Here is a 23894-nt window from a genome sequence, read left to right on the forward strand (position 1 = left end):
TAATGACTCTTGTTGTTACATCGTGTTTTTCGGGACGTATGGCCAACGCTTTTATTTACAAAAAGTACATCACGTATCGCTAAGTGTAAATATAGATATATCTATAGATACAGAGGATTTCTGCTTATCTGTATTTATTGATCTAAAGCACACCAACATTGGCTGTGGAGCTAGCCAACCTTAGTGGGCTGCTCCGCAATCTAGCCATCGTTTTTCCAGTGTTGAACAACAAAAGTGCGATTACGTTCATTCAACAATGGCAGATGTTACTGCGCGTAGCTTGCAGTATGAATACAAAGCGGTGAGTATGAAATTGAGCTAAGTTAGCTAACGTTAACTACTTGGAAATATGTTCACTCAGGCTATTGTTTTGTTGCGCCTATGTAGCTAGTTCGCAGTATATAACGTTAGTTAGCGTAGCTGGATACAGGCTTTTAACTTTAACAACCAAAACTGACTAAAGTTACGGGTTACTAACCAGCCGCGCTTGTACGACCAGTTACCAGCTAGCTAGCGAGACAAGTTAGTCTGCTAACTAGACAGTTGATTGTCCAATGTTGGGAAACGCGAATTCCTCAAAATAAGTTGTTTTTGTGCCTCAGTAACTGTATAACCCGCCAACATAATAATAATAACTTGGTGTAGGGAAGTTTACATTGCATTACAGTTCCTCCTTTTATATTTCGTCTCTTGTCCAATAACAGAACTCTAACTTGGTCTTACAAGCGGACCGTTCGCTCATTGACCGCACAAGGCGCGATGAGCCCACGGGAGAGGTGCTGTCCCTGGTGGGAAAGTTGGTGGGAACCAAGATGGGTGACAAGTCCCAGAGGACCAAACCTTCAATGCAAGGAGAGAAACGGGCAAAGTAACTACAAGTGCCTCTTCATGTCTATTTCCTGGTGCATGTCTGAATCACTTCTTGACTAACTAACCCACATATGACTCTTCCTTCCACCTTTGTCTTTTAAACTGTGCAGGAGGAGGAAGAGAGATGAGGACGGGCACGACATGAATAAGATGAAGGGCTTCACCCTCCTGTCAGAAGGCATTGATGAGATGGTGGGCATTGTGTACAAGCCTAAGACCAAGGAGACTAGGGAGACCTACGAGGTCCTTCTCAGCTTCATCCAAGCTGCCCTGGGAGATCAGGTCAGAGAAACAAACAATAAGGCACTTGTGCAATTATGTCTGTCTCAAGAGTCACTGATTTGAAAAGATTGAAGAACACTATGCAGACAATATATACTGGTGGAATTAACCTCTCTAGGGGGTGTGGGACGCTATCGTCCCACCTGGCCAACATCTGGTGAATTTGCAGAGTGTCAAATTCAAAAACAGAAATACACATAATAAAAATTCATAAAACATACAAGTGTTATACATCGACTTAAAGATGAACTTCTTGTTAATCCAACCGCGGTGTTAGATTTCAAAAAGGCTTTATGGCGAAAGCATACCATGCGATTATCTGAGGACAGCGCCCAGCTCACAAAACATTACATACAGTTACCAGCCAAGTAGATTAGTCACAAATGTCAGAAATGGCAATAAAATGAATCTCTTACCTTTGATGATCTTCGTATGGTTGCACTCACAAGACTCCCAGTTACACAATAAATGTTTGTTTTGTTCGATAAAGTCCCTCTTTATATCCAAAAACATCTGTTTTGTTGGCGCGTTTTGTTCAGTAATCAAATGGCCCAAAGGCAGTCACAACAGGCAGACGAAAAATCCAAATACTATCAGTAAAGTTCGTAGAAACATGTCAAACAATGTTTATAATCAATCCTCAGGTTGTTTTTAGTCATAATAATCAATAATATTTCAACCGGACAATAGCTTCGTCAATATAAAAGAAAAACAAGAAAGGCGCCCTCTCGGTCGTGCGCAGCAAACAGCTCTGGGGACTTCTCACTATCCACTGACTCAAAGTGGTCTTACTCCCTCATTTTTCAGAATTACAAGCCTGAAACAATTTCAAAAGACTGTTGACATCTAGTGGAAGCTATAATCTAGGTCCTAACCATTGACATACTGTATAGGCAGGCAAGAGAAAAGCACCCACGTCAAAAATATCCCACTTCCTGGATGGATTTTACTCAGGTTTTCGCCTGCCATATCAGTTCTGTTATACTCACAGACATTATTTGAACAGTTTTGGAAATGTTAGAGTGTGTTCTATCCAAATCTACTATTATATGCATATCCTAGCTTCTGGGTCTGAGTAACAGGCAGTTTACTTTGGGCACGCTTTTCATCCGGAGGTGAAAATAGTGCCCCCTACCCTAGTGAGGTTAACAACGTTCTATTCAAATCAATGATGACTTAAATATGCTTGTGATGTGTGTCTGTGTCTCCACAGCCAAGAGACATCCTGTGTGGAGCAGCTGACGAGGTGCTGGCTGTGCTGAAGAATGACAAGATGAGGGACAAGGAGAGACGGCGTGAAGTGGAGCAGCTACTAGGGCCTGCAGATGACACACGCTACCACGTGTTGGTCAACCTGGGCAAGAAGATCAGTGACTACGGGGGTGACAAGGAGCTCCAGAACATGGGTAAGGAAATGAACACAATGATGAAGGAATGTTTACATTATGTTCACTCAACTGGAACATGCCTTTATTTTTGGCTAGTATTATGCACTCAAATTAATCAATGTTTCAACACACAGATGACAACATTGACGAAACATACGGGGTGAACGTCCAGTTTGAATCTGATGAGGAGGAGGGTGATGAGGACCAGTTTGGGGAGGTGCGAGATGATGGCTCAGATGAAGAGAGTGAAGGAGAGGAAGCAGACTTGGGCTGCACCCTGACGGCCAACGTAAGAACCCTCATTTACATGACAGCACATACATCTGTGTTCATACTAAACCACAATGTCTTTTTTAACCATTGCACTAATGAAACATGCATCTCCATGTTCCTCTGTAGCTTGGTGTGACAGGTGATGTGATGACAGCCAAGAAGAAGGAGCTGCACCCTCGTGACATTGATGCCTTCTGGCTCCAGCGTCAGCTCAGCCGTTTCTATGACGATGCCATAATCTCTCAGAAGAAAGCAGATGAGGTTCTGGAGATCCTCAAGGTGTGTGTTTTATTTGTTTCAGTGTGTCTGTGTGGTTGCCTTGGTCTCTGACTGACTCCCTGTCTCTGTATTCCACAGACGGCCAGTGATGACAGAGAATGTGAGAACCAGCTGGTCTTATTGTTGGGATTCAACACTTTCGACTTCATCAAAATCCTTCGGCAGCATCGGCGGATGAGTGAGTACCTGTCATTTCCACAATGGAGAACATCACAGCCTGCGTTGCCAAATTTGAAAGGTCACTCATAATCAATTTACCTTCACAGTCCAGTACTGTACCATGTTGGCAAGTGCTCAGAGTGAAGCAGAGAAGGAGAAGATTATAGGAAAGATGGAGGCAGATCCAGACTTGTCCAAAGTTCTTTACCAGCTGCAGGAGACTGAGAAGGAGGATATTATTAGGGTAAGACGCCATCTTCATTGTTGCATTAATCACTGGATAAATCATTGTTTCTATACTGTGTAATATAAACATATCGGAACAGACTGAAATAAATAAACAAATGATCACCTTAACATTTCATGTTGGTTCCCTTGGTCTTAAACAATGGCTGGTGTTCCATGTCTTTAGGAGGAGCGATCTCGCAGGGAGAGAGTGAGGAAGTCTCGCGTGGACAATGACTTGGATTCTATGGACATCGACCACGGAGAGGTGAGGAGGAGAGAACCATGAATAATGCACACGCTAATATAGCCCGTCTACCCACTGTGTAGCACACAGACGATTTGCACATACATTGCAAACATGACACACATGTTGCAATTCCACACTTATTTAATATGAATACATTGATGCTAAATACTAACTTGAATCATTTACCCCCCTCTCAGTCCATGGCCCCTAAACAACTGCTGGACCTGGAGGACCTGGCCTTCACCCAGGGAAGCCACTTCATGGCCAACAAGAGGTGCCAGCTACCAGACGGCTCCTTCCGCAAGCAGCGCAAAGGCTACGAGGAGGTGCACGTTCCTGCCCTCAAGCCCAAGCCCTTCGCTGACGATGAGGTGTGTGTTTTATTTTTTGCTGTAGTCAGTACTGAGGCTTCTAGCAAGTGGATGGTCTTGTCTTGTTAATTAATTTATTATCTGTGTCATTAGGTGCTGGTGGCCATTGAAAAGCTTCCCAAGTATGCCCAGGCAGGTTTCGAAGGATTCAAAACACTGAACCGCATCCAGAGCAAGCTGTTCAAGACTGCTATGGAGACCGATGAGAACCTGCTTGTGTGCGCTCCTACGGTTAGTAAATAAACCACGGTCAATTATAATACTTCTCCCCACAATACACTGCTTAGCACGCTGTCATGTTGCATATGTTTCGAAAGTGCCACTGTCGAACTCTGTTATGTTTTCTAACTTATCACTATGTATGCTTTCCCTCTGTCTTTTCCCCTGGGTGCCTCCAGGGGGCAGGAAAGACCAACGTGGCCCTGATGGCAATGCTGCGGGAGATCGGCAAGCACATCAACCTGGACGGAACCATCAACTTGGACGACTTCAAGATCATCTACGTTGCTCCTATGCGCTCGCTCGTACAGGAGATGGTGGGAAACTTTAGCAAGGTGAGACTTGTTGTCCTTTCTATGGGGTCAGAACTCCGTGTTCAATGCCGTCAAGGGCTTGATTTGCCAAGGAAGCTGTGTTTGTATAATTAATCATAAGGCATAATGTCCTGTTTGATCAGTTTTGCTTGTCTCCCTCCATCCCAGCGTCTGGCCAGTTACGGCATCACAGTGTCTGAGCTGACTGGAGACCACCAGCTGTGTAAAGAGGAGATCAATGCCACCCAGGTCATCGTCTGCACGCCAGAGAAATGGGACATCATCACGCGCAAAGGAGGCGAGCGCACCTATACCCAGCTAGTGCGCCTCATCATCATTGTAAGTACAGACACTCAAACGGTCCTATTGTGGACCTCATGCATGATCCTTCGAGTGTTTAGTCAAACATCCCATTATTACATTTCCCAAGCATTTACATTCTTTTACATTATTTTTAAAACTAGTTCTAAACTCATTGGGTGTAAGTACTGTATATAACGGAGTGTGTCTTATGGTCAGGATGAAATCCATCTGCTGCATGACGACCGCGGGCCAGTCCTAGAGTCTCTGGTGGCCAGGACCATCCGCAACGTGGAGCTGACCCAGGAGGACGTGCGTCTGCTGGGTCTCAGTGCCACCCTGCCAAACTACGAGGACGTGGCCACCTGCCTGCGCGTGGACCCCGCTAAGGGACTCTTCTACTTCGACAACAGGTCAGCCAGGGCTCAGGAAGGAGGGACAATCTCTTCTACACTCATAATCCCACTTCAGTTTAATAGGTTTTATCGTGTGAGTGGTTGCATTGTCAGCATAAGACTAACAGTCTTTTCTGTCCGGTAGTTTCCGCCCAGTGCCTCTGGAGCAGACGTATGTGGGCATCACTGAGAAGAAGGCCATCAAGCGCTTCCAGATCATGAATGAGATCGTCTACGAGAAGATCATGGAGCATGCTGGGAAGAACCAGGTGAGGCCAGCTCAGTCTAGTGTTCTTCTATTTTATTACATTTAAAAAAAATATTTTACCCCCTTTTCTCCCCAATTTCTATCTTGTCTTATTGCTGCAACTCTCCAACGGGCTCGGGAGGCAAAGGTCGAGTCATGTGACCTCCAAAACAACATGACCCGCCAAACCACACTTCTTACAGGGATACAAACTAGTCAACTTTCTGCAAAATTTGCCTTTTGAATCCAAAATTGGTGACCTATGTGATTCGTGTAGATCCGATGAGACATGTTTGGGGGAGGGCGGGGGGGGGGGTCCTTTGGATGACCACTGGCTGCATGTGAACTAGTGATGCGTGTTTGGAGCAATACTGGCTGTATCCAAGGCTCAGCCACTCGTTCACATAACAGAATGCAGCACACGACTGAAGAGATTGGCTAGTTACAGCGTCAGCGCACGTTCTGGAAAGACAGCAGGAGAGTTGAAAGGCAGTTTACCAGTTAACTTACAGCAGCGCGTCCCCTGAACGATAACTAAGGTAGGGAGAAGCCTGACCACGGAGTCGAGGGTGAGAAGGGGATGAAGCGTACTTCATGAGCTGTAACCGAAAAACAACTGGCATTTGGAACATTTGAGGTGAGGGAGAAAGTGTGGTAGAACAAGTATTGTTAGCATTGTTAAGTATTTTGCTAGCTGGATCGAATTATCCGTTTGCTAGCCAGAGAAATGTTGAGCATCATTAGCCAACTTTACTGATCAAATAATTGAGTTCATGGTGTGAAAATTAGCAGACTAATAAAGTTAGACCGCTAACGTTAGCTAACTAACATTACATCAGATGAGCTAACGTTAGTAACCTAACCAATTCGCTATAATATTAACTGGTAACGTTATACGACTCCTTGCCGTTCCTCAAGTTATAATGTGTTAGTTGCTTACTGGACCCTGGCAATCTGTGTGACATGTTGACTAGCTAACGAACTAATGTTTTCCCTTTACAGTATGTGGTTAATTTTCAGAATGAGAGAATTAGATGAAAAATGAGATGTTGCTTGTTAAACAAGTATAGCTGGGCCTGGCTTAAACTGGATGCCACTAGGTGAAAGGAACACCACACACTTTCTCACTTGTTCAATGCAGTGGATACAAAGGGTTATGCCAGGTGTACTCTCTGCCTGAAAGAGATCAATTATGCCAACAAAGGGTATCATGCTGTGCTGGCACATTGTAGAACAGATGTCCACAGGCAAAGTGTAAAGTGCAGTGTAGGCCAAAGATATTGCTTTTGTTGTGTTGAACTTGACTAACACGTGTGTGAGTGAGGGGGGATTATTGCATTTTTTTACTCTGTGAACTTTATTTTTGCACACATGTAGCCTTAGAGCAAAAATAGAATACCTTTTTGTTTCATTCTATTTCTACTTAAGATGTTTTTTTCGCAAGTATAATATTTAGAAGTGTATGGTCACAAGCGTTCTATTATAAAGGTTAGCATGGCTAACTGCAATATTAATGTATTGTTTTTTCTCAAGGCTTGTGAGTGTCATTTGCAGTGAAGTCTAGGCAACAAATAACATTGGATTGCTTTCTTTACATTTGTTTAGCTGTGAGTTAGTTTCACATCAACTACTTTTTATTTTACACACAGAGACTGATGATTTAGATCATATTCTTTGTTTAATTCGTTAACCTGCATTTCCCCAGGAGGGATTTTTTTTTTATACATGTTTCAGTGCAAAAAAAGTGTCACCTTTTTGGGCCCTCACCAGTTTGCATCCCTGTTCTTAACACCCGCCTGCTTAACACAGAAGCCAGCCGTGTTGGAGGAAACATTGTTCAACTGACAACCAAGGTCAGCCTGCAGGCGCACAGCCCACCACAAGGAGTCACTAGAGCGCGATGAGCCAAGTAAAAACCCCTTTGGCCAAACCCCCCCCTAACCCGGACAACGCTGGTTCAATTGAGTCGTGTTCTGTAATCATCATCATCTGACTCCACATTGCTCTAGAAAATCCCAATGTCTGTTTATCAGAGGAAGAGCAACAGAGAGTTCCACAATCTAGTATCCCTGTGCTAACTTGTGTTTGTTAGGTGCTGGTGTTTGTCCACTCCAGGAAGGAGACTGGGAAGACGGCCCGGGCCATCAGGGACATGTGTCTGGAGAAGGACACTCTGGGGCTGTTCCTGAGGGAGGGCTCAGCCTCCACCGAGGTCCTCAGGACTGAGGCAGAGCAGTGTAAGGTGAGCTCATCTGACCTGGAGACTGATTTTAGCTGTCAATCTATGCACTTAATTGAAAACCAAATCTTACAATCTGATTATAAAATAAAAATTCTCTAAACAGTACATACATTTTCCACCAGAACCTTGAGCTTAAGGACTTGCTGCCTTACGGTTTTGCCATCCATCATGCTGGTATGACCAGAGTGGACCGTACCTTGGTAGAAGATCTCTTTGCTGATCGCCACATCCAGGTTAGTCTCTTCTAAATCTCTACTAACCTCTTTCCTGTGGTCCTATACAGTCAGAGTTATTGTTACAATGTCACTAGACCTGTCCCACTGAAAAGGCTTTGTCCGTCTGTTTCAGGTGCTGGTGTCCACAGCCACATTGGCCTGGGGTGTGAATCTGCCTGCTCATACTGTCATCATCAAAGGCACCCAGGTGTACAGCCCAGAGAAAGGCCGATGGACAGAGCTGGGAGCCCTGGACATTCTACAGGTTTGTCTGCATTGGCTGGATTAGATGACTGAGATACATACACAGGGCTAGACATTGTAGCACAGTGCAATTTGTTAGCTAAATAATCCTCAAACTCTGGCCGTGTTTGTGAGTTTGAATGACACCTCTCTGTGTTCTGTGTTCAGATGCTTGGTCGAGCTGGGCGTCCTCAGTACGACACCAAGGGAGAGGGCATCCTGATCACATCCCACGGAGAGCTGCAGTACTACCTGTCTCTGCTCAACCAGCAGCTGCCCATCGAGAGCCAGATGGTGTCCAAGCTGCCAGATATGCTCAACGCTGAGATAGTACTGGGCAATGTGCAGAATGCTAAGGTGAGCGTATAACAAGGTCTACAAACCACTGATGAATCCATGTAATATAGCCTACACCTTCACAATAAATCAAGTCTAAAGCATGATATGAAGAAAATGTCATCCATTTCAGAAGAACAGAATAGCATAGAGTTGTCCTTTATGTTAGGTCCTGATCATGCTATGCCAAATGGATGTGGGCTACACTAGTTCATTTAGCAGACAAGATTTGCTTAGAATTCCGTGGCATTATTTTATATTATGAAGAATACAATTGAACAAAACCGAATAAAATAAATAAAAAAAATGATATTTTGAGGGAGTGTGCACATGCGGTTATTCTGTGTCGAGCGGTTAATAACAAAGAAATAGGTGTCTCCTATATGCTTAGTTAGTCATGTAACTTTAGTTGTTCTAGAAACGTTGGGCTGTATGTTTTGAAAAAGTTGCCAGAAAAAGGGCATTGTGTCTTATGCAGGGCATCATTCACAAATGAAAATATATTTCACGTGATATTTTCACCCATCAGACTTTTCTTGATTTAATCTTGTATTTATATATACTAAATAATATATGTGTGAAATTTGTTTTGATTTAGAATGGACAATTATCATGCACCTGTATCAAAACAGGGGCAGCGGGAAAAAATGCATGTCATCTCTGCATTTATTTAGCGAATGGAAGATGCTTTTCCTATGGTTTATTTTCATGCCAGCCAGGTAGGCTATACTCTTGTTGTGAAGATAAACTATGTGCTTAATATTTGGGGAGTTGAGAAATAAATATAGTAGGCCTAGTCTATAGAAAGCTGATGGCATTCTCCTCTTTTTAATAGAGGCCTTCACTCTGTTGTCTCCCGCAATTTCATAGCCTATAGAAATGTAGCGCAACATGAGCTCATGGGCCATCATGAAGTGTTTGATTAGATTTTCAAATACATTTTCATTGATGTTAGAGGGACAATAGAGTGCTGAGTACCAGGCAGTTAGCAAGTTTGGTAGGCTACTAATGACCATCAGCAGCATCAGAGCTTGGAGAAGCCTAATTACCATGACTTGTTTTGTTTGTTTTACCTTTATTTAACCAGGCAAGTCAGTTAAGAACACATTCTTATTTTCAATGACGGCCTGGGAACAGTGGGTTAACTGCCTGTTCAGGGGCAGAACGACAGATTTGTACCTTGTCAGCTCGGGGGTTTGAACTCGCAACCTTCCGGTTACTATTCCAACGCTCTAACCACTAGGCTACGCTGCCACTGAACGGTCACGTGGAATTTGACTGCCTTCATGACTCGTGACCTCCGGTGTGGCGGTAACAACTCACCACAAATAACCATACAGACATGCTGTGGTGTGCTCTTGAGACTGCACTTTACCTGTACAGAAACTGGTCGGCTAGAATCATTAGTGCTCACTCCTCTCTCGTTGTCTCCTCATCAGGATGCAGTGAACTGGCTGGGCTACACCTATCTGTACGTGCGTATGCTCCGCAACCCCACCCTGTACGGGGTCTCCCATGACGACCGCAGCTCTGACCCCTTGCTAGAGCGCCGCAGGATGGACCTGATCCACACTGCAGCCAACGTGTTGGACAAGAACAGCCTGGTTAAGTACGACAAGAGGACCGGCGCCTTCCAGGTACACACATGTTATTACACATGTTATTTTTGTTCAGGCGGATCAATGACCAATTGCGAACTCTCTTCAAGATTTTAAGATGGTGAAAGCAAGGATTATGCTATTGATATGAATGAGACAAATTGATGTGCATAATAGATTATATTTTGGCCAACTTTTTTGCATCCCTCCCTGAAGGTTACTGACCTGGGTCGCATCGCCAGTCACTTCTACATAACCCACAACTCCATCCAGACCTACAACCAGCTGCTGAAGCCCACCCTTAGTGAGATCGAGCTGTTCCGCGTGTTCTCTCTCTCCTCAGAGTTCAGGAACATCACTGTCAGAGAGGTATGCACCACTCTGGGATACTATATCAATTACCAAAGCCTACACATTTTTTTTTGGGGGGGGGGCTTTTGGTTGGATCTACACAAAACTAGTTACTAGTAAAATGCTACAGATACATAAAATCTCACATGTGGGGATTTATTTCAGGAAGAGAAGCTGGAGCTGCAGAAGCTTCTGGAGAGAGTTCCCATTCCAGTGAAGGAGAGCATTGAGGAACCCAGTGCTAAGGTATACTACATGTGTCAATGTTGTCACTGATCAGACTTGGGTTGAAATACTATTTAAGGTATTTCAATTACTTTCAAAGACATTACATTTCTTGTTGTTGTTGAAAAGACTAGCACTTGAATATTGGAATGTATTTGGAAATACTTAAATACACTCCTGTGCATTTAACCCAGGTATTTGAAATAAGTATTTTAAGATCATTTCAAATAGTAGGCTATTTATAGGAAATCCAATAGAAGTAGTTGATTCAGGCCACATTATTTGAAAATACTAAAATACACAGAAAATAAGTATTTAATGAACAAATACACATATATTTGAGCCCAGGTCTAACACTGATCAATGATATGGTACACCACTGCAGTATGTATTCCTAGAGCCCTGTTGGTATGAACCAGTTCTGAGGTGTGTGTTCTTATTACAGATCAACGTGCTGCTCCAGGCTTACATCTCTCAGCTCAAACTGGAGGGCTTTGCTCTGATGGCTGACATGGTCTATGTGACACAGGTAAGCCCATGTCTGTTTGCTTGATTTGAGAGTTGTTTTAAGTATGTTACCAGTCTCTGACTGTTAAAGCTGGAATCCTTAGTTGCTACATCCATTTTTTGTATAATTATTTTACAGTTGAAGTTGGAAGTTTACATACACCTTAGCCAAATACATTCAATTTCACAATTCCTGACATTTAATCCTAGTAAAAATCCTGTGTTTTAGGTCAGTTAGGATCACCACTTTATTCTAAGAATGTGAAATGTCAGAATAATAGAAGTGATTTATTTCAGCTTTTATTTCTTTCATCACATTCTCAGTGGGTCAGAAGTTTACCTACACTCAATTAGTATTTGGTAGCATTGCCTTTAAATTGTTTAACTTGGGTCAAACGTTTCGGGAAGCCTTCCACAAGCTTCCCACAATAACTTGGGTGAATTTTGGCCCATTCCTCCTGACAGAGCTGGTGTAACTGAGTCAGGTTTGTAGGACTCCTTGCTCGCACACGCTTTTTCAGTTCTGCCCACAAATGTTCAATGGTATTGAGGTCAGGGCTTTGTGATGGCCACTCCAATACCTTGACTTTGTTGTCCTTAAGCCATTTTGCCACAACTTTGGAAGTATGCTTGGGGTCATTGTCCATTTGGAAGACCCATTTGCTACCAAGCTTTAATGTCTTGAGATGTTGCTTCAATATATCCACATAATTTTCCTCCCTCATGATGCCATTTATTTTGTGAAGTGCACCAGTCCCTCCTGCAGCAAAGCACCCCCACAACATGATGCTGCCACCCCCGTGCTTCACAGTTGAAATGGTGTTCTTTGGCTTGCAAGCCTCCCCTTTTCCTCCAAACATAATGATGGTCATTATGGCTAAACAGTTCTATTTTTGTTTCATCAGACCAGACGACATTTCTCCAAAAAGTACGATCTTTGTCCCCATGTGCAGTTGCAAACCGTAGTTTGGCTTTCTTATGGCGGTTTTGGAGCAGTGGCTCCTTCCTTGCTGTGCGGCCTTTCAGGTTATGTCGATATAGGACTCGTTTTACTGTAAATATAGATACTTTTGTACCTGTTTCCTCCAGCATCTTCACAATGTCCTTTGCTGCTGTTCTGGGATTGATTTGCACTTTCCGCACCAAAGTACGTTCATCTCAAGGAGACAGAATGCGTCTCCTTCCTGAGCAGTATGACTGCTGCGTGGTCCCATGGTGTCTATACTTGCGTACTATTGTTTGTACAGATGGACGTGGTACCTTCAGGCATTTGGAAATTGCTCCCAAGGATGAACCAGACTTGTGGAGGTCTACAATTTATTTTCTGAGGTCTTGTTAATTTTGATTTCCCCATGATGTCAAGCAAAGAGGCACTGAGTTTGAAGGTAGGCCTTGAAATACATCCACAGGTACACCTCCAATTGACTCAAATGATGTCAATTAGACTATCAGAAGCTTCTAAAGCCATGACATCATATTCTGCAATTTTCCAAGCTGTCTTAAGGCACAGTCAACATAGTGTATGTAAACTTCTGACCCACTGGAATTGTGATACAGTGAATTATAAGTGAAATAATCTGTCTGTAAACAATTGTTGGAAAAATTACTTGTCGTGCATAAAGTAGATGTCCTAACTGACTTGCCAAAACTATAGTTTGTTAACAAGAAATTTGTGGAGTGGTTGAAAAACGAATTTGAATGACTCCAACCTAAGTGTATGTAAACTTCCGACTTCAACTGTATATACCCATTAATTCTTGAAGAATTTAACTTAGAAATGCCTCATGGGCTTAGTTTCAACTGTTGTACCCCATCAGTACACAAAATATAAGCATGTTTTACTCCAATGATTGTAAACAAACACTGTATATCCTCAACATGGTTAACTATGATTTTGAAATCATGGATGGTCAGTCCTTGCATCCATAGCTCTGTCTATGAATTTGAGAAAGGTGGCATTTCTCAAGGCGGCGGGGTGAACGCTTTGTCTCACCTTCTGATTCTAGCTTTAACTGTGTTCTTCCTCAGAGTGCTGGAAGACTGATGCGAGCAATCTTTGAGATCGTCCTGAGCAGGGGATGGGCCCAGCTCACAGACAAGACCATGAACCTCTGCAAGATGATTGACAAGAGGATGTAAGTTAACCATTGCTGTTTATTCCTAGTTTTCACTAATTTAAGACCTTAGTCTACAGTCCTAGTGAATTACATGATGAGGCTAGAATGAAATGTGATGTTCTTCCCTGTGTGGATGTGTCCCTCCTACACAGGTGGCAGTCCATGTCTCCTCTGCGTCAGTTCAGGAAGCTCCCAGAGGAAGTCATCAAGAAGATTGAGAAGAAGAACTTCCCCTTCGAGCGCCTCTATGACCTCAACCACAATGAGATTGGTGAGTCTGCTCTGCAGTCTGCTCCACATGCCCCACCTCAGACCTGCACAAACTAACACTACATTCTCATTGATTCATCCCCGGGTGTTAAAGTCCTTCTGTCCCTCAGGTGAGTTGATCCGCATGCCCAAGATGGGGAAGACCATCCACAAGTACGTGCACCAGTTCCCCAAACTGGACCTGGCCGTCCACCTGCAGCCCATCACCCGTTCCACACTGAAGGTGGAACTCACCATCACACCAGACTTCCAGTGGGATGACAAGGTCAGTGGTTTCTAAATGTGGATCTGTTTTAGTACCGTCAAGCTATAGTAGTTTAACAGGATTCACTTACTGTAACACACACACAAACCGTTAACACTGCTCTCTGTGGCCCATACAGGTGCATGGCTCATCGGAGGCCTTCTGGATACTGGTGGAGGATGTGGACAGTGAGGTCATCCTACACCACGAGTACTTCCTGCTCAAGGCCAAGTACGCCCAGGACGAGCACCTGGTCACCTTCTTTGTGCCCGTGTTTGAGCCCCTGCCCCCGCAGTACTTCATCCGTGTGTCCTCGGACCGTTGGCTATGTGAGTGACATTCCTCTGGCTAGATATTATATATATATATATATATATGTGTTTTTTTTTGTGGTTAGGAGCATTGGGCCAGTAACCAAAAGGTCGCTGGTTCAAATCCCCAAGCTGACTAGGTAAAAAAAAAAATGTTGTCTGTGCACCCTTGAGCAAGGCACTTAAACCTAATTGCTCCTATAAGCTGCTCTGGATAAGGGCTTCTGCTAAATATGTCAAATGTAGTTAATTAAACTGTATGAGAAAATCTAGACTTTAGAGGATGTCCATTGAAAATGTATCTCTCTCTCTCCTTCTCTCAGCCTGTGAGACGCAGCTGCCGGTGTCTTTCCGACACCTGATCCTGCCAGAGAAGTACCCCCCTCCCACTGAGCTGCTGGACCTACAGCCCCTGCCTGTGACAGCTCTGCGTAATGCCGCCTTCGAGACCCTCTACCAGAACAAGTTCCCCTTCTTCAACCCCATCCAGACACAGGGTAAGATTGCACCATGTTGGCTAACAGTTTCTCACTGCACCCATCTGACCTCTTAAGACCAATGTGGCCCATTCAATGACTTCGATCAGGCACATGCCTCTATACCTTTTGGTGCTTACACTGGGAGTAAGCTGTGTGGTATTGTCCGTCTTCCTCCAGTGTTCAACGCTGTGTACAACAGTGACGACAACGTGTTTGTGGGAGCCCCGACCGGCAGTGGGAAGACCATCTGTGCTGAGTTTGCCATCCTGAGGATGCTGCTGCACAACGCAGAGGGCCGCTGTGTCTACATCACACCCATGGAGGCCCTGGCTGAACAGGTACAGTTATCAATAGGGACTGTTTTTACATTTACATTGTTTACCAACGTTGGATTAAAGCAAGTTTATATTTTGGGTTCTGATGGGGCAGGACAGTAAAACTACGCTCGTGAAGCATTTAGAAATTATATTCCTCAAGAATCAATGGTTACATATCATTAATTTATATGTAGGAACTGCACATTGCCCCCCTTTGTAACATAATGTTGTTTTCATCTGACTTCTAATTGTTTGCCCATTCCTTACATCTCCGTTTAATATCTTCCTGTGTGTGTCCAGGTGTTTGTTGACTGGCACCAGAAGTTCCAGGATGCTCTGAATAAGAAGGTGGTGTTGCTGACGGGAGAGACCAGCACTGACCTGAAGCTGCTGGGCAAGGGCGACATCATCGTCAGCACCCCGGACAAATGGGACATCCTGTCACGCCGCTGGAAGCAGAGGAAGAACGTCCAGAACGTTAGCCTCTTCATCGTGGATGAGACTCACCTCATTGGAGGAGAGAATGGAGTAAGTCCATGAATCCTAACTGATAAACCCTATATATCCACCTGCCTAGTGCTTTGATTAGATATAAACTATACAATACTTGTTTGGCATGTGAAGTAAAATACATTGATATTCACACTCATTGTCTTGCTTGTAGCCTGTGTTGGAGGTGATCTGCTCCAGGATGAGGTACATCTCGTCTCAGATTGAGCGTCCCATCCGCATCGTGGCCCTCAGCTCCTCCCTGTCCAACGCCAAAGACGTGGCCCACTGGCTGGGATGCAGCACCACCGCAACCTTTAACTTCCACCCCAACGTCAGGCCTGTCCCTCTGGAGCTGCACATCCAGGTCTGGACCATGACTGTAATGTCTTAACATGTTATCATCATCAACCTGCCACCAATAAGGATTTGGCCATAAAATCTGTTATCGTTTGGCTGGGTAATATCATCTGCTCAATTGAACCTCATTGTAATGCCTGTCTCTCCTCAGGGCTTCAATGTGAGTCACACCCAGACTCGCCTGCTGTCCATGGCCAAGCCAGTGTACCACGCCATCATGAAGCACTCCCCCTCCAAACCGGCCGTGGTGTTTGTCCCATCCCGCCGACAGACCCGCCTCACCGCCATTGACATCCTCACCTTCTGTGCTGCTGACGTGGTCCCTCAGAGGTCAGACCCATAACCTCACCCTTTAATCTCTGAGGGGTGCAAGGGGTTAAAACTTTGAATAGGTATCCAGTAATGATAGGTGTAACCTGAGGTCTCAGAGCAGTAACATGTCTCCCTGTAGGTTCCTGCACTGCACTGAGAAGGACCTGGCTCCCTTCCTGGAGAAGGTGACAGACGGCACCCTGAAGGAGACGTTGGCCAATGGGGTGGGCTACCTGCACGAGGGCCTGTCCACCACAGAGCGCAGGATCGTGGAGCAGCTCTTCAACTCAGGTACAACTGGCCATTCCATTAGACCTGCTGATGCCTAGTTAGAGGAATTATGGGCCATGGTTGTTAAATGACATGCTGTGTCTGGTCCTCGGTCTGCAGGTGCAGTCCAGGTTGTGGTGGCTTCACGCTCCCTCTGCTGGGGCACCAACATCTCTGCTCACTTGGTTGTTATCATGGACACCCAGTATTACAACGGCAAAATCCATGCGTAAGTAGCTACGACACTGGTTTTGGTGATGACTACATTTCCTAATCTATACCTGTCAGAACCTCCTACTGCCTCAGGTTGAGTGTGTGTTAGTGACCATGTCCTCTCTGTCCCCAGCTACGTGGACTACCCTATTTACGATGTGCTCCAGATGGTGGGCAAGGCCAACCGGCCCCTGCAGGACGATGAGGGACGCTGTGTCATCATGTGTCAGGGTTCCAAAAAGGTACGTTGGCAATATCCTTATTTACTCGCCCTCTCCATTTTCACTCAGTCCCTCTCCATGTCTCGTACTCCTTCATTCTGTCGTTTATAACCTACTCTCTTTTTCTCAAATGTAGGATTTCTTCAAGAAGTTCCTGTATGAGCCCCTGCCGGTGGAATCTCACCTGGACCACTGTATGCACGACCACTTCAACGCTGAGATCGTCACCAAGACGGTGGAGAACAAACAGGACGCAGTGGACTACCTGACCTGGACCTTCCTGTACCGCCGCATGACCCAGAACCCCAACTACTACAACCTGCAGGGTGAGACAGATACTCACAGCACTGCGACTGCTCTCTACTGTTGACATTCTTACAGATGGGCGATACAGGTTTTTGGACTGTATGCCTTTTAGTTGAAGTGGATTTATTTTCCAGACATACAGGTAACTGCCAAAATAAAGGAAACAACTAAATAAAGTCTCTTAATAGGGCGTTGGGTCACCACAAGTCACAACAGCTTCAATGCACCTTGACATAGATTCTACAAGTGTCTGAAACTATTGAAGGGATGCAACACCATTCTTCAATGAGAAATTCCATAATTTGGTGTTTTGTTGATGGTGGTGGTAAAAGCTAGCTCAGTTGCTGCTCCAGAATCTCCCATAAGTGTTCAGTTGGGTTGAGATCTGGTGACTGAAACGGCCATTTAGTTTACATTTAGTTTACAGTTTTGAGAATGACACAAATATTAATTTTCACAAAGTCTGCTGCCTCAGTTTGTATGATGGCAATTTGCATATACTCCAGAATGTTATGAAGAGTGATCAGATGAATTGCAATTAATTGCAAAGTCCCTCTTTGTCATGCAAATGAACTGAATCACCAAAAAACATTTCCACTGCATTTCAGCACTTGCTACAAAAGGACCAGCTGACATCATGTCAGTGATTCTCTCGTTAACACAGGTGTGAGTGTTGATGAGGACAAGGCTGGAGATCACTCTGTCGTGCTGATTGAGTTCGATTAACAGACTGGAAGCTTCAAAAGGAGGGTGATGCTTGGAATCATTGTTCTTCCTCTGTCAACCATGGTTACACGTGCCGTCATCATTGCTTTGCACAAAAAGGGCTTCACAGGCAAGGAAATTGCTGCCAGAAAGATTGCACCTAAATCAACAATTTATCGGATCATCAAGAACTTCAAGGAGAGCGGTTCAATTGTTGTGAAGAAGGCTTCAGGGCGCCCAAGGAAGTCCAGCAAGTGCCAGGACCGTCTCCTAAAGTTAATTCAGCTGGGGGATCGGGGCACCACCAGTACAGAGCTTGCTCAGGAATGGCAGCAGGCAGGTGTGAGTGCATCTGCACGCACAGTGATGCAAAGACTTTTGGAGGATGGCCTGGTGACAAGAAGGGCAGCAAAGAAGCAACATCTCTCCAGGAAAAACATCAGGGACAGACTGATATTCTGCAAAGGGTACAGGGATTGGACTGCTGAGGACTGGGGTAAAGTCATTTTCTTTGAAGAATCCCCTTTCCGATTTTTTTGGAGCCTTCAGGAAAAAAGATTGTCCGGAGAAGACAAGGTGAGCGCTACCATCAGTCCTGTGTCACGCCAACAGTAAAGCATCCTGAGAACACAGCCATGAATAAATAATGGTACCAACACATCCTCCGAGAGCATCCAACCAGGAATAGCTTGGTGATGAACAATGCCTTTTCCAGCATGATGGAGCACCTTGCTATAAGGCGAAAGTGATAACTAAGTGGCTCGGGGAACAAAACATTGATATTTGGGGTCCATGGCAAACTCCAAGCATTGATTATGCAAGAATTGGCTGCTATCAGTCAGGATGTGGCCCAGAAGTTAATTGACAGCATGCCAGAGCGGATTGCAGATGTCTTGAAAAAGAAGGGTCAACACTGCAAATATTGACTCTTTGCATCAACTTCATGTAATTGTCAATAAAAGCCTTAGACACTTATGAAATGCTTGTAATTATACTTCAGTATTCCATAGTAACATCTGACAAAAATATCTAAAGACACTGAAGCAGAAAACTTTGGAAATTAATATTTGTGTCATTCTCAAAAATGTTGGCCACGACTGTACATCGTTTTCATGCGCATCAAACCGTTTTGACCACTTGTGCCCTGTGGATCAGGGCATTGTCATCCTGCCCAGCATTTGTACACAAGCATGATGGGATGTTAATGGCTTAATTAACTCAGGAACCACCTGCATTCACGATACTTTGTATCCCTCATTTACACAAGTGTTTGTTTTATTTTGGAAGTTACCAGTATATGTGTAGTCTTCTGTTAAACTGCTGCTCTCCATCTCCCCTGCAGGCATGTCTCACCGTCACCTGTCAGACCACCTGTCAGAGCTGGTGGAGAACACCCTGCATGATCTAGAGCAGTCCAAGTGCATCAGCATCGAGGATGAGATGGACGTGGCACCTCTTAACTTGGGCATGATCGCTGCCTACTACTATATCAACTACACCACCATCGGTGAGAACTACCACAACCAACAACCCACTCACGAAATATGGCTGTATCAGTCACATCACCTATACTGTGAACCATCGCAAAGACTAAACAACTGTTGAAATAGAATACATTCATCATTGAGTATATAACGTGTTGCTATGTACAAAAGTTCTGGAGTTACTGACATATTTTATTTGTGTTTGTATCAGAGTTGTTCAGTATGTCCCTGAACGCCAAGACCAAGATTCGTGGATTGATTGAGATCATCTCCAATGCTGCGGAGTACAAGAACATTCCCATCAGACACCATGAGGACAACCTGCTCAGACAGGTAAACATACTAATGCACATCAATAATCATAATATGCATTTTGAGCAGACTCATAACCCACTCAAATACCCATGTAGAAGTGGAAAAAATGGAAATCGCTCACGAATACTAATCTGGAAACACTTGTCATTAATCAAATTGTATATGTGATGTTTTCAGCTGGCCCAGAAGGTGCCACACAAACTGAACAACCCCAAGTTCAACGACCCACACGTGAAGACCAATCTGCTGCTGCAGGCTCACTTGTCCAGGATGCAGTTGAGCGCTGAGCTGCAGTCAGACACAGAGGAGATCCTCAGCAAGGTGAGGATGAATGGCTGAGACATTGATAGATACTTTGGTGGAATCTTAGCTGTGGTAAATGGACTCTGTAGAGCAGTAAAGGCATCCACATATATTATGATGACATTTTGAGACGTTTTGGACATGGGCAAGGGTTTTTCCGGCTGTTCGGGCACAACTTTTTTTCTAGAGGAAAGCCGAAGTCAGAAGCCGAGGACTACACCCAAATCGTCGATTTGGTCAACAGTAGGGATTCTTCCATTTGTAATTTCTCTCAGACGACTCATCCTCATGCACATTTTTTTTAGAAATACTGCACCAAACATCCTAGTCAGAAGCAAAATTGTGTGACTAAGATCTTGCCTGCAAAAATGTGTACATTAATTACAAATTTCTTGAGTTCTTTGACCTTTGAGGAAGTGTATTTTGGCTATGGCAGGGATCATCAACTAGATTCAGCCACTTGCCAATTTTTTTTCTTGAGCAGATGGTTGGGGGGCCAGAACTTAATTACAAATAATTTGTAAACTGCAAGTTGACTGCAAGAAGCCCAAACATACCAATCATAGGTTTGGAACCTACTCATTAAGGGTTTTTCTTTTTTAAACTTTTTTCTACATTGTAGAATAATAGTGAAGACATCAAAACTATGAAATAACACATGGAATCATGTAGTAACCAAAAAAGTGTTAAACAAATAAAAATATATTTTATATTTGAGATTCTTCAAAGTAGCCACCCTTTGCCTTGATGACAGCTTTGCACCCTCTTAGCATTCGCTCAACCAAAATCACCTGGAATGTTTTTCCAACAGTCTTGAAGGAGTTCCCACATATGCTGAGCACTTGTTGGCTGCTTTTCCTTCTCTGCGGTCCAACTCATCCCAAACCATCTCAATTGGGTTGAGGTCGGGTGATTTTGGAGGCCAGGTCATTCAGCACTCCATCACTCTCCTTCTTGGTGAAATAGCCCTTACACAGCATGGAAGTGTGTTGGGCCATTGTCCTGTCGAAAAACAAATGATAGTCCCACTAAGCGCAAACCAGATGGGATAGCTTATTGTTGCAGAATGCTGTGGTACAGTAGCCATGCTGGTTAATTGTGCCTTGAAGTCTAAATAAATCACTGACAGTGTCACCAGCAAAGCACCCTCGCACCACCTTCATGCTTCACGGTGGGATCCACACTTGCGGAGATCTGTTCACCTACTCTGCATCTCACAAAGACATGGTTGTTGGAACCAAAAATCTCAAATTTGGACTCATCAGACCAAAGGACAGATTTCCACCGGTCCAATGGCCCAAGCAAGTTTCTTCTTCTTATTGGTGTCCTTTAGTAGTGTTTTCTTTGCAGCAATGCGACCATGAAGGCCTGAGTCACACAGTCTCCTCTGAACAGTTGATATTGAGATGCCTGTTACTTGAACTTTGAAGTGTTTATTTGGGCTGCAATTTCTGAGGCTGGTAACTCTAATGAACTTATCCTCTGCAGCAGAGGTAACTCTGGGTCTTCCTTTCCTGTGGGAGCAGATTTCCCAAATGTAAAATAATTTGAAGCTGATTTCCTGATGTTTTTACAGTTTTTATACATATGTCTCAAAAAAATATATTATTTGTATAAACATTTTTCAAAACTTGGGGGGCCAAATAGGCCACCAGTTGGGTAACCCTGGGCTACGAGATCTCAAAATGGACAAACAGTACTATTGTTGCTTTTTTTCTTGTTTTTCAATCAAAGGTCTTTTAAGGGAGTACGCAAGCACACTCGTTCAATTGGGCTAGCTGGTATCGGCTAGGCGCCAGCCAAACTGAAGCATGCTTACACCTCAAGACTGTGGTATGACCTAGTGTAATCTGTATATGGTTCTGTCTTGTCCAGGCTGTGCGTCTGATCCAGGCCTGTGTAGATGTGCTGTCCAGTAACGGCTGGCTGAGCCCTGCGCTGGCTGCTATGGAGCTGGCCCAGATGGTCACCCAGGCCATGTGGTCCAAGGACTCCTACCTCAAACAGCTGCCTTACTTCACCTTGGAGCACATCAAACGCTGCACAGACAAGGTAACACATCCACTACTGCCTGTTACTCTATCCATTTGTAACACTTTAATTTACCAGACAAGCAATGAACATCTTGCACGGATGTGGATCTTGAAGCTGATCTCTCAATATATTTCTCAGGGTGTGGAGAGTATCTTTGACATCATGGAGATGGAGGATGAGGATCGTAGTGGGCTGCTGCAGCTCTCAGACACACAGATAGCTGACGTGGCTCGCTTCTGTAACCGCTACCCCAACATTGAACTGTCCTACGAGGTGGCAGAGAAGGAGAATATCAAGAGGTGATTTAAATGGGGGCTGTTAGCGGTGTGGGGAAATAGCTTGACCGAATATAAAGAGATCGGTACCACAGGAAACTGTCAATTTGCTTAGGAGTTTGATAATGTTTTTACTAGTTACTACTACTGCCCAGTGAATCTATAGAACATTGTGAATGAGAGAGAAACTGAGTAGGTGTCTGATCATATCTTTGTTCAGTGGAGGTCCAGTTTTGGTTCTGGTCCAGTTGGAGAGAGAAGAGGAGGTGACTGGGCCTGTTATTGCTCCACTCTTCCCCCAGGTACCTATCATCACCACCAGCTTGTCAGAACTCCCATACTGATTCGTTCAAAAAGCACAAACTCAACAATGGCCATTTTTAACATTTGATTGTTGTGTTATTGTTCCAGAAACGTGAGGAGGGCTGGTGGGTGGTAATTGGAGACCCCAAATCCAACAGCCTGATCTCCATCAAGAGGCTGACACTGCAGCAGAAGGCCAAGGTCAGTTAAATACCACACATCAATCTGATCTTGTGGAGCCAATGAATACCTGCAGGCAACTGCATATGTTTGACAAAATTGTTGCATATGGCTTGTGGGTGTAAAAACAAAGTAGACAAATAATCTTAAAGGTGAATGCCCTCTGTCAGCAGTGCTTGGCCTCACTCTGTGCCCCTTCCTCCCACTGCAGGTGAAGCTGGACTTTGTTGCACCAGTGCTGGGCATTCACAACTACACACTGTACTTCATGAGTGATGCCTACATGGGCTGTGATCAGGAGTATAAGTTCAGTGTGGACGTGAAGGAGGCAGAAAGCGATGGAGACAGTGACTCAGACTAATCGGGGATCTATAGATGGTGAGGAGCCTCCCCAGACTGGGATCAGTAGGGATTGTTGGTTTTGTTTTAGGTGAGGCATACACAGGTTAGCTGAGAACGTCACGAAAACGAGGTGCACGCTTCAATGGGGCAGAAGTCTGCGTTGTGATTCTGGATAGCTAGCAACAATGACAAGTAGCTGCTATATGGGGAATTGTAGGTGGCTTGTTTCATCTTGTTCTTGATACCATGTCTTGTTTTGAGATGTTATTGCTATAATTCGCTAGCTAACCAACAACTATTTGAGACAAGTGCTCATATAGATTACATGTCAACAATCTTAGCCAACCCGGTCTTTTTTGCCCCAAAGTTGTGTGTGCGTCAGTTTTGTTGCTAAACCGTCTAGTTGTTTTTTCCCCTTGAATCTATTTTTGGACTTCTCATTATATGCTCTTGAGGTAATGTTAAACTTTTTCCATGTCTACAGTAGTTTTTGAATTTGGATCAGTCGAGAATGTATATAGTACCTAATTAGAGATGTCAACCACAAGGTTTGAATTGTACATGAAAAAAGCATACTTACTATTTTAGTGAACAGTCATCGAATATTAAAGATTTGTCTACTATAACTGTTTCAACAACGTGATTAATATTGACCTGTTTTTTTTGTAAAATGCTTGTGCAGTTTTTTTTTTACAATAAATAATTCAAATGTAGACTAAGTGTAATGATGTTGCCACAAGTAGCACTGCAGATAT

The 23894-nt window shown here is 44.1% G+C and overlaps 1 protein-coding gene across 1 annotated transcript; it reads left to right on the top strand.

Annotated features, from left to right (window-relative positions):
* LOC115139988 (U5 small nuclear ribonucleoprotein 200 kDa helicase-like) lies at window positions 1–23852 on the top strand. The gene is made up of 44 exons (XM_029677950.1): window positions 1–301; window positions 705–868; window positions 981–1152; window positions 2366–2558; window positions 2675–2829; window positions 2940–3092; window positions 3171–3270; window positions 3359–3495; window positions 3664–3744; window positions 3924–4097; window positions 4191–4328; window positions 4496–4651; window positions 4799–4969; window positions 5150–5343; window positions 5471–5594; window positions 7665–7814; window positions 7937–8047; window positions 8163–8294; window positions 8441–8629; window positions 10048–10245; window positions 10423–10575; window positions 10723–10803; window positions 11228–11311; window positions 13318–13424; window positions 13559–13677; window positions 13787–13941; window positions 14060–14249; window positions 14555–14728; window positions 14888–15048; window positions 15328–15555; window positions 15692–15883; window positions 16028–16206; window positions 16328–16479; window positions 16579–16687; window positions 16805–16913; window positions 17029–17218; window positions 19246–19410; window positions 19599–19720; window positions 19880–20023; window positions 21881–22057; window positions 22178–22338; window positions 22535–22616; window positions 22726–22818; window positions 23009–23852. The coding sequence occupies exons 1-44, from the start codon at window positions 257–259 to the stop codon at window positions 23156–23158; spliced, it is 6414 nt and encodes a 2137-aa protein (XP_029533810.1). The 5' UTR covers window positions 1–256; the 3' UTR covers window positions 23159–23852.
* Window positions 23853–23894: the final 42 nt, after the last annotated feature.

The sequence above is a fragment of the Oncorhynchus nerka genome, linkage group LG13 (assembly GCF_034236695.1).
Source record: "Oncorhynchus nerka isolate Pitt River linkage group LG13, Oner_Uvic_2.0, whole genome shotgun sequence".
Lineage (NCBI taxonomy): Eukaryota > Metazoa > Chordata > Actinopteri > Salmoniformes > Salmonidae > Oncorhynchus > Oncorhynchus nerka.